The sequence below is a fragment of the Physeter macrocephalus genome, chromosome 6 (genome assembly GCF_002837175.3).
Source record: "Physeter macrocephalus isolate SW-GA chromosome 6, ASM283717v5, whole genome shotgun sequence".
NCBI classification, from domain to species: Eukaryota; Metazoa; Chordata; class Mammalia; order Artiodactyla; family Physeteridae; genus Physeter; species Physeter macrocephalus.
In genome coordinates, this window is record NC_041219.1 from 22,318,315 (window position 1) to 22,329,580 (window position 11,266).

The 11,266-nt window shown below is 35.4% G+C and overlaps 1 protein-coding gene across 1 annotated transcript in view; it reads right to left on the reverse strand.

Annotated features, from left to right (window-relative positions):
• Positions 1-203: 203 nt before the first annotated feature.
• The window catches only part of C6H12orf50 (chromosome 6 C12orf50 homolog), a 33,066-nt gene continuing 22,003 nt past the window's right edge, over positions 204-11,266 (reverse strand). The window contains exons 6-13 of the mRNA XM_028490316.2: positions 9,735-9,845; positions 8,430-8,548; positions 7,027-7,080; positions 6,808-6,886; positions 5,255-5,359; positions 4,810-5,013; positions 3,330-3,422; positions 204-229 (exon numbers count right to left, since the gene is read on the reverse strand). Of these exons, the coding sequence (XP_028346117.1) occupies positions 204-229; positions 3,330-3,422; positions 4,810-5,013; positions 5,255-5,359; positions 6,808-6,886; positions 7,027-7,080; positions 8,430-8,548; positions 9,735-9,845 (791 nt within the window). The remainder of the gene's footprint in view (positions 230-3,329; positions 3,423-4,809; positions 5,014-5,254; positions 5,360-6,807; positions 6,887-7,026; positions 7,081-8,429; positions 8,549-9,734; positions 9,846-11,266) is intronic.

An 11,266-nucleotide genomic window follows, 5' to 3' on the forward strand; every position in this document is an offset into this window, starting at 1 on the left:
TTTGCATGTTTATCAGTTTTGAAAGAGCACAATGTACTTCCTGCATCTTATTTTCAGAATTTGCAATTATCATCTTTGGCTATCCAGTATAAAGTATGGACTACTTGAGTATCTCATTCTTTGAATTTTCATTTTGATTGTAAACCAGATGATCTCTGACACTTTTCTCTTTTCTCATTTTTCTCTTCTTTCAACCTCCAGGTTTACTTGCTCCCATTTCTTCTTGGCTCTAATAATAAAATAGAAAAAATGTTTCAATTATTTTCTTTTTCAGCATTTTTCAGGGTACCAAAACTTTGCATTTATTTTGCTAATCACTTACCAAAAATCTAAAGACAAAACAAAAACTAAGCTTATTGTTCTAATTCATAAATTTTCAGAATGCCATTCAAACTAATTCCACTTCATTCTGAAGCTCGCTCGCTGTGATTTGAATTTAGATGGAGGGGTGGAGAGGAATGGAAATAATACTACAGTATATAGAAGGCTGCACCACGGGGCACCCAGAATGAACAGAATGAATGTTCCCTCCTCTGGAGAAAGGCACCTCCAGTCACACCAGCTGTATGCCTATCAGAAAGGACAAGTGGCCTCAAGGAAAGGCTGACAACGACGTCTCTAACTGCCTTCAGCTCCTTTCCTCGATTCCCGCAGACACATTTTCCTCTCTATTGCATTAGCCTCATAGCAGCCAACGTTGTCCCAAAGACTCCTCTCACTCAGTTACACTTCTGAGGCCTTGGCTCCAGATATTCCTTAGAGGAGTAGACTAGTGGCTCTCTCCAGCAGTCCACCTGTCCCCTGGGAAACGCTGAAATCTCTCCTTTGTGCCCTAGCAGGAAGTGCAGGGGGGGAAACACAAGCTACTCTTTCTCTCCCTATTCTGGTGATGACAACAACAACTGGAAAGGATAAGAGTTTAGGGATCACACATTTCCCAGCAAAAGCCCAGGTAAATAAGAAAACTAACTTTATTTTGTTATCATTCTATTTAATTTCTTGATTCTAAATTCCCATTCTGCCTGGTGTAGAAAATTTGCATATAAACAGTCCCATTCAGTGCTTTCTTAGCTACTTCACATGTATATGTCAATCACATTCAGATTTGAAATTCTGAGGGTTTTTCTCCCTCCCCTACCTTCCCGCTGCTTATCCTAATTTCCAGGGTTGGGACTGGGGAGGATGGTTGCTGCTGCGTGACAGGTAGGAAAAGAATGTCCTCTCAACAGTCTTGGGTTTCAACAAGGTCTGGGTCCTGTGCTGGTGAACAGTGGCCCAGATAACATAGTCTAAGGTTTCTCAGCTTTTAATGTGTATCCTAATCACCTGGGGATCTTGTTAAAATGCAGATAATGATTCAGTAGGTCTGAGGTGGAGATTCCACACTCGTAACAAGCTCCCAGGTGATATCACTGCTGGTGGCCCTCAGACCATACTTCACGTAACAGGGGTTTGATCAGTGGATGATGGCTTGGTTTCTAATCGATTTCCTGGCACAGCAAACGTTGAGGTTCCAGCTGAGTCCTCCCCGGAATAGCACCCAACCACAAAGGCATCTTTTTGATGCTATCCCTTTAGGCCTAGCCAGAAGACTTTGTGTAGACCTGCTGGTCCTTCTCTCCCAGGAACTCACTCTCACTTGAAACTCACAGGGTTATGTGATGCCCTCCCAAGCAACCCTGGAGCTCGGCAATCTCAAGAGGCTCTGTCTCCAGCCCTCTTGCGTTAGATGTGCCTCGTCCTCCCCACAACCCCACCACCAGATGGCGTTGAGAAACTCTCTCCAAAGCTTCCCCCCTAGATTGCATCTGGGAAGTACAATGCGGAGCCTCTTTATACTCAGATTCTTAAAAGTTCCAGAGGACTTCTATCATTGACCTTTCTATCCCTGGGCCCTGGCATAGCTGGAGGTGGTGGGAGAAGGGGAGGACGGAACTAGTACTGTGTAAGTGGCTTCACAGTTTCTGCTCTCTTGCTGTCTCACCACACCCTCCTCCTTACTCTTCAGATTGAAAGAAAAGAGCAGTTTCGTTGGCTCACATCCCCTGTCACATCCCTTTTCCTGTGGCATACGTGGATGGTACATGCTTCATACTCTGAAGCGACCCCTCCTTTCTCCAAATCCTTTGGTGATTCATGTTTCACTGTGTGGGATGGGAGGGGAGAAGGCTGCTGCAATACAAGAGGAGTCACTGGGACAGGGGCTATTTAATACTCCAAATGACATCCCACTCACAAGGAAACCATGGGAGAAAAAGATGTGACTTGACAATTGGTAGTTTTATGTAGGATTTTCATTGCCTTTTCACCTCCTTCCCCCCAAAATTAAGTGCAACCCACATGAAGTGAAGAGGAAATACAATCAATTAAATAGTGCCACAGCAGAGTTTTCTTGCAGTACAGTATGATTTGGGAAGAGATGGGAAAAAAGAAAACAACTGACTCCAGTATAAATATATATACAGGTCTGCATACTGCATCACAGTTATAGTCAGGAGTTTATAGGGAAATACTGCTTTAGAAGATCTCAGCTGCATATTTTGGAAAGTGTACAGTTTCTAGTCTGGATGTGTTCTGATTCATTCTGGGAACCTCTCATATAAGAGTTTATGGATTTCAGATGATTCTGAAAGTTCTAGGCTACTGATTTAGCTAGGAACTCCCTATCTAGGTCTTTTTCTGAAAGGTTCAGTTTTCCAAGAAATAACTGAAACCATTTTATCCTGTGTGGTTTTCCAAACCCACTGAACCAGCCCCAGAATAAGCTGGGAGAAGACAACAAGCTTTTTAGTAGAAGAACCAGATCCCAAACCTGAGGCCGGATCTGCTACAAACCTTTACACTGAGGAGGTTCCTGGAATCCCTACACCCTCCCAGAGCACAGAGCACAAGGGGGAGACCATAGTCACTTTGAACCTCCCAGCCTGGAAACTACATCTTAGATGCCCTGTCAGCCAGCACCAGCCAATATGTGTCCATGGTGGATATAGTAGGGCTTTAATATTTTGTGTCAAAATATGGATTTATATATTGCTTTGTAGTTCAACAAAGAATGCATCTTATATTACATAACTGCTGAAACTGCTATGCTTCTAAGGAGAGAAATATATCAAAAGATTTCTGATAAAATAAAAATAGGCAAAGGAAAACACAATAAAAAAGTAAAATTAAATTGCTAGTAGAGAAGATATCTACTAAACTCCAAGTAATTATGTTCAGGTATGTGGTGAAAACTTTCTAAATTTTCTAAAATATGTTCCTTGAGCTTAAAAACTTGTCATTTATTTTCAGAATTGTATGATACATTAAAATCACTAGTAAATATTTACCTGTATATATCTTTTCAGTTTTTGAATATGTTTTTGAAAAAGGAATTCTTTTTTGCCAGGCTGAACCATTATATGATGTTGACATATATTTATCTGAGAGAAAAAGGAAACAGGAATTAAATATTTTATAATGTTAAAATCATATTCCAGGAGCATTTCAAAGTTATAAATATCTCAGAGGTGAAGCTATTCTCTAATAATTCATTTTACCATTTCAAGGCTAAGGCATCAGGGATACAAGTGAGCTTATTAAAACCATTTAAGTTATCAATGAACACGGTTATACATCTCTTAATTGACTGTTTAGTTCCTTAAATAAGGCTTGCTCCCACGAGACTAAGCTAGAGAAGAGTATGATACGTGTATGTAATCAAAATGTTTCATTGCCTGGCTTTACCATGATTTTACATAAAATTCTGTTAACATTTGCAGAGCTAAAGAAAGGAAGGAAGGAAGATAGGTAGGTGAGGCCACCTTAACACAAATCTAGACTGTGGCATCAAACTGTTCTGGTGGTTACTGTATTCTTCACAGCTAACCACTCACAGTAAAATAATAATAAAATTAATAATAAAATAATAGTAGTAAATAAAATTAAAAGTCTGTTTCACTTAAGAATATCCTTATTTTTATATATAAATCCATACATCATTCCATTCTAAAACAAATAGAAGAAAATAATTTAAAAGCTAACTTCTATTTAAATTGTGAAAGGAGGACCTAAGAGAGACATAGAGTTTTCACTTATGTTTCAGAAAGTACACAACATTCAGAACTCTACTAACTAGACTGTGCACACAGGAAAATACAAACGTGAAATTACAGGGAATTGAGTGACCTTTTGTTAAGTTGAGAAGACAAACCCAACTTTAAAAGAGCAAAATTCATCTGAGACAGGGGAAAAAAAAAAGAGAAGTTTGGTTCCCTCCTCCCTTGCGTCCTTGTACTTCCTGAGAAATACTATGACTTTGCCTATTACATGATGAAATGATTTAGAAGCAATCTGGGCATGGGTGGGAGAGATGAGAGGTTGTCAAAAATATTGCAGTTAACCCCCAAACTAACCCTTTCAGAAAGTAATCATGAAGGCCTAAAGAAAAACCACAGCACTAGACAGAAAGTGATAATTGAACAATGCAGTCAGTGGAACAAGAAAATGTCAACCATTCAAAAACAATCCTCAAGAGTGAAATAAAGTTATCCAGGGGGAACAAAGTGCAGTGCTCTGAGACAAAATTCTAGAGAGGGTCATGTCAAGCCATCTGCACCCAACATGTTTTCTCCAATATCCTTTAAATCACGTGCACTGCTGCACACGGACAAAAATCCTCTTACTAGTTTTCTAAGATGTTATGGTGGTGATGGGCCTGGAAAAAGAAGGGGATGGATAGCAATTAAGATTAGTTGGACCATCAGGAAATTCCATGGGAATGCAAACCACAGACATGAGTAAAGAGCCTATATAAGTGTAGAACTCCACCTGAACAGAGGTTGAATTTGGGTTCCTTGTTGACATCAGCTTTATTGTAGGACCCGTTTGTGGGCCTGCTGCGGGGAGGTGCATTCATTGAGACAGTTCTGACAGCATCTCTCTGAACATGGTCATAGGAGGCATTCTCAGAATTTCTGTTTTTATTATTGCGATGGTAACTCATTTTATTTTTGGGATTTGGAGGTTGTACTGCTATAAAAGAAAGGGGGAAGAGAGTGAGGGATAAAACAAGCTGGTTTCACACCCGTAAATAACATATTGCACTTTAAATGTTTGATAGCACAATGTAAGCTAAAAGAACTAAGTTTATAGGAATTGGGCTGACATCTAAAATAACATGTTGCATGACAATGACTTGTTTTTCTGCTAGAATATATTATTTAATCTCTTTTCAAATTACAATTTAGGAATATCAAATACGTAGACACTTTACCTCTCTGCATTCCTGGGCCAGGAAAGTTCTTTGGTTCATCATAAATCCATTTTCTTTTTTTCACGCCTTTAAAATGAGGCTTCCTCACTGGCTGGACATCATTTACTTAAAGAAGATACAAAGTTTTACAGTTTTTAAAGAGACACTTTCATCTGAAAATTACTGTAGGTGATAATTACATATCTGTGCATTCACATATCAAGTAAGAGAAAAAAATAAATGTACAACCCCAATACTTTACTTTCTAGAACAAAGGGTGATTTAATTTTAAGTGCCAAAAAAATCTATCTTGGAAATTGATTGATGAGAAAACTTTCAATAAGTAACATTCCTTTGGAGAAAAATGCTTCTCTCCAAAGGAATGTGTGGATCTTTTTAGGTTTAAAAGAACATAAAATTACAATCCAAATAAATTATATATCTCATTATAATGTTATTTTTAAGTAGTTTTAGAATTGTTATTTTGAACATAAATCTTTCTGTACTTTTTGAGCCAAAACTACTACTTCTTAAGAAGTTGGATTAGTGTAAAATACTTTAATGATTATTACCTTACTGTTTTAAGATCTTAAGAAGTTGGGGGTATAGATAGTTTGGTGAAACAAGCCTCAATAATCAGAATTTGTAAGTGCTAATATCACTAAGTTATTCACTTCTTGCTTGCATGTTTTTACATGGAACATTTTATGTGCATGCTCAATTTTCCAGGAATTTCTAAGGTACATTTCTCCAGAGTATCTTAAAACGATTTAGTAAAGAGGAGCATTCTTTATTATTTCTCTCTGTGGAGATCCTAAACATTCACAAGTAACTACTACACAGAGAAAATGAACATCAAATTCACTGTGTTGATTACATCAGCTCTCTACAGTGGGCTGATAAATCTCTGCTCTAGCTCTCATCTTCAGCTTCAGCAGTAAACCTTCAGTGAAGCTCTGATTCACCACCTCCTCTCCAAACATCATGCTCCACTCTTACTGTCATGCTCCCACTCCTAGAACTTGGAAACCATATTTTTCACAAGTGTCACTAAACTAAGCTTCTCTGAGGTAAACCATCATGGTTCCCTTTGTTTCCCAGCTGGGGCTGAAGAATATTACAGGGGTTCAATAAATGAAATAAGGAAAAGGAAGGAAGGAGGGAGGGAAACAGGAAGATTCATGAGTCTTAATTGTATAAAAAGAAGAAGCTCCAAGTACTAAATAGCAAGGAGAAGCCAAATCAAGAAAAATAATCTGAAACATAATAAAAATTTGTCAATGTATCCCAGCACGGGTTAAATTTAAAATGCACTAATGAATCTTCAGAGAACGTAGTATATTATTAACTTTAATATCTAAATTAAACTAGTGGGAAAGTGTATAATTTACTAGGACCTACATCACAATTCATTGTTAATTAGAAGAATATTGTGTCTTTAATTCTTAATCCTGAATAGTTTTCAAACCATCCTTTTTTCTTTCTTTTTTAAAATTCTACTTCAAATAAGCAAAATAAATCCACGATAAGGCAAATATATGTAAGGCCAAAAAGTGATAGAGCTGATGTCTCACTTGAAGAGGGGTCCTCTCTGCACTTCATCCTGATATTCTCAGTAGCATTTAATACATGCATTAAGGAGAAACTAACACACTATTGTAAAACAGTTATACTCCAATAAAGATGTTAAAAAAAAAAAAAGAAGTTGGGGAAGGATACTGAACTGCCGAAAGTTAACAGACTATTGGCAAAGAAATAAAATTAATTATAATGCCAAAAAAAAAAAAAAATACATGCATTGTAGGTACTACTCGGGTAGTTAGGGAACGCTTTGGATGAGGACTGTCCTTATTATCTTTTAAAGCAAATTAAGAAAATAGAATGTCACTATTAGTAAAAAGAAGTGTTTCAGTTGGTATTTCACTTTGCAAGCATTATATGATGGGCATACCTATTTAAAATATATATACGTATATTAATTTTTAGAACCCACCACTGAAATTCCCTAATTACCATATTGAGTCCCCCAAATTTGTCACTAACAAAACATTAAAAATTAAGAAATAACAGCCATTACCTTCAATATGTAAATTATATATTTGTGGCAATATTTTTAATACCTCTGTATAAAAAAATAAAATCCAAAAAAATAAAAGGTTATCAATTTTACATCAAGTGTGCCAATTTAAACCAAGGATGAAGAAATATCTGTAACAGTCTTCACTTGTTCTAAGCTTTGGAGCAGGACCATCCAATAGAGTTTTCTACAATGATGGAAACATTCTAAATCTGTGCTGTCTGAAATGATAGCCGCTGGTCACATGTGGATATTGAGCACTTGCAATATGGCTAGTGCAACTGATGAGCTGAATTTTAAATTTTTATTTAATTTTAATTAACTTAAACAGCCACACGTGAAAGGTGGCTATGGTTATTAGTGTAGTTAGAGGTGTGTGTTTTTTGATGGATTGAGCAAAAGAGAGGAAACAAGATTTACATATAATTTTCCATAAGGAGAATTTGATCACAAGTGTCTTCCTGTTCTTGAGAATATTTATTTAATGGTGGGGAAAACAGTAGATGTAATTGGTTAATACTTAGATGGAGAACATGTGAAGTCCTCTAATTACAGGACAGCTGTACTGTCTGTGGCTGAGAGAGCTGCCCAGCAGAGGTCCCAGCTGGGGGATTCTAAGCATGATAAAGGCAGCATAAAACTATAGGGGATGTATTTTATTATCATATCTCTGGATTATTCACAGACTATAATTAGTAATAATCATAAAGTGGGGAAGTCAGCATGAGAATTAATACTCTTCTCAGTATATATATCTTTAAAAACAAAGCTTTCTAAGATAATTCAATCACACTGAATATTGGAAGCTGAAAAAAAAAAATAAATAAATAAAGAGGACTGGGTATTACCATTTAAGAGAACCAATAACTTTAGAGCTAGCAAGACTCCTAGAAATTATGTAGTCCAACAGGCTAATTTTTCGGATAAGGAAACTGAAGCTAAAAAAGATGAAGCCCCATAGGCAAATAATTAGGGATAGAGCCAGGACTGGAAACTTAGGGCTTCTGACTCCTATCTAGTATATTTTGTGTATATTTTTATTTATTACCTTGCCTCTACAACAATCATACTTTATATTTAACTTGTCTATACAAATTACAAATGGATCAAAATACAGACTGGATCATTACCTTTAGCATTTGAACATTTCGACATCGTGATTTCTTTCTCTTCTGTTAAAGCTTCATTTTCATCTACCCCAAGAAATATGATCCTCTGTGTAATGTAGCAGTCACCTCCTATGACAATAACTTACTGTCAGTGGCAGTGATGGCAGAAAATTGTACAAAACTATCTTTTAATACAGGATAATCCTCCCCTAAAATACACCTTTTGCACACTTTTATGTAAATACTTCTCAGTGATACCATCACCATCTCTATACATATCATATATGTTTCAATTAATACATGTGTATATATATATATATATGAAAATACAGTATGTACACTTACAGATAATTGGAAGAAAATTCACATAGTCAATGCCATTTTCCATATAACAGTCATTACCACACTTTAGAGATACTCAGAGTAAATATAATTTATCTTCCACATAATATCTTCAGATATATGAAAGCAGTTTTTATATTCCTTAAAGATCTTCTATATTCCAGGATAAATATCCATAGTTGCTTTAAATATTACTTAAATACTTAATTTCAGATCCTTCACCATACAAGTTACCCTTTCTTAACATAAAATATTTGTTTCAAGTAACCTTGTTTAAAAATGATGCCCAAATGTGGACTACCCTGTGAAGAAATCAGTGGAACTAGTATAATAATAGATGACATTTATGGAGCATCATTCTATAAGTCATACACTCTACTGAGTATTTTAAATGACTTATCACATTTAATTATTTTCCTCTACTACTCCTAATAATTCAATGTAAGTTTACCTTAGCTATTCGGTAGCTGACACATGTTACTGAATTATTTTGAAACCTTGTGGCCAACAAAAACATTTATTTTTTTCCTCACAATATATTATCATGTCAGGTCTTTCCCAACTTGAAGAAAACCTACCAGTAATGTCTTGGACTTACATGCAAGAGATTATGTTTATCACAGTTTGAGTTTACCTTGTTAAATCTGGCTTATTGTTCCAGCATATTAACTTCCAGTCATCTGTAAATTTTATAAATGCGTCTCTATACATCTAGTCATTCAATTGTTTAAACGTAAAATCATTTATTCTAAAAATATTTATGGAGTGCACATCATGTGCCAGACATTCTACTAGAGATTTTGTCTAGAGTAATTGATTATACACAATTCCTGACCTCAAGGAGTTTATCCAAAGCCAATGAATAAAATGCTAAAAAGATGTTGATGAAACAAATCAGTTATGAGAGAGAAAATTCAGACTCATTTATTATATGGTGACATACTCAGAATCAATCAGTAATAAACTAACTCACCTCCATTTTCAAAAGCAGCAATGTCAGTCCTTGGTTTCCTATCCAGTGATGCTTTTATCTCACCTTGCCTTTCAGATAGGCTGAATTTTGTTGGAACTGTCAGACTATCCCCTAGGAAAAAAAAAAAATCACTCCAGGAACCATTAGGCGTTTACCTAAGTTTATGATAGAATTTATGATGACAGTAAAAAGCCTAAAAGTTAATGGAAATATTGTTTGCACAGTGATTTGATGAACAATAAATTTATAATTATACAAATTTTAAGCCAGTTTATAATTGGAGGAAAGCAGAAGGCAAGTTTATTTTCCTTTGTGGATAATGTATCAAGTGGCAGTTAAAAAATTTAAGCAATCTAACTCTATAGTGTATGTATATTTAGTTTATTTAATGTGCTTTTCATATAATGAATTTTGTAATATTTGTTTTGTTTTCATCTACTAACCATGAACAGAGTAAAAAGTATTAGGGTCAACTACTGATTAAAAAATGCTAATTATACTGATAATTAATTCTCACTATTGCCTTATACATCTCTAGCTAATTTTCTCTGAAAATAAAATATTAAAAGGAGAATAAAAGAGCTATGACAATCTGATACAACTCGTGATTCTGGACTGGATTCTAAACCAGGGAAAAAACTTCATTTTGTTATAAAGGACATTGATGGCACAATTGGTGAAATTTTTTTTTTAAGTCTGTAAATAATATTGAATCACTAGTAATTTCCTGATATTGACATTTATACTGCATTTGGGTGAGAGTTATGTAGGGGCATCATGCCTGCAACTAACTCTCAAACAATTAGAAAAAAATAACAACAATGTGTGTGTTGAGAGAGAGAGGGAGAGAGAGTGAAAAATCAAATGTGTAAAATGCTAACATTTGGGGAAATCTGGGTAAAGGATATTCATTAGTTAACTGAAATTATTTAAAAATAAAAAGCTTTTTAAAACCATAATATAAAGCAAAAATGCATATAATTGTCTTTATAATCTGCCATTTTTAATATTCATTGCTAATGTGTTTGTTTTTGTTTTGTTATTGTTTTATTTTTTCTTGTCTCCATAGTTCAAGAAATCTGTCCTTCACTAGATGGCTCCCATCTATCAGCTAGGTCTCTTTGATTGTTCTACCATCTAATGGCATGTTGCTGCCACCTACTGCCAATATGTTTAAATAGTTTGCCACACATATGTACTTGCAAGACAGGCATTCTACTTTTTATCCTATACTCATATTGATCCTGGGACACTTTGCCAACTATCTTTTTTTTTTTTTTTTTTTAAAGAGGAGAAAATAATTCAGACCTCTCCTGCTCCTGCAAAACTTGTTTTTCAGCTCATCCCAGGGGCAAGAAAACTACTTAAACTCATAGCATCCATGGATTTTTTTCTCTGAGTTCCTGTTTTTTCCGTTTTGAATTTTATTTATTTTATTATATAGCAGAAACTTATTAGTCATCAATTTTATACACATCAGTGTATACATGTCAATCCCAATCGCCCAGTTCATCACACCACCACCCCCAACC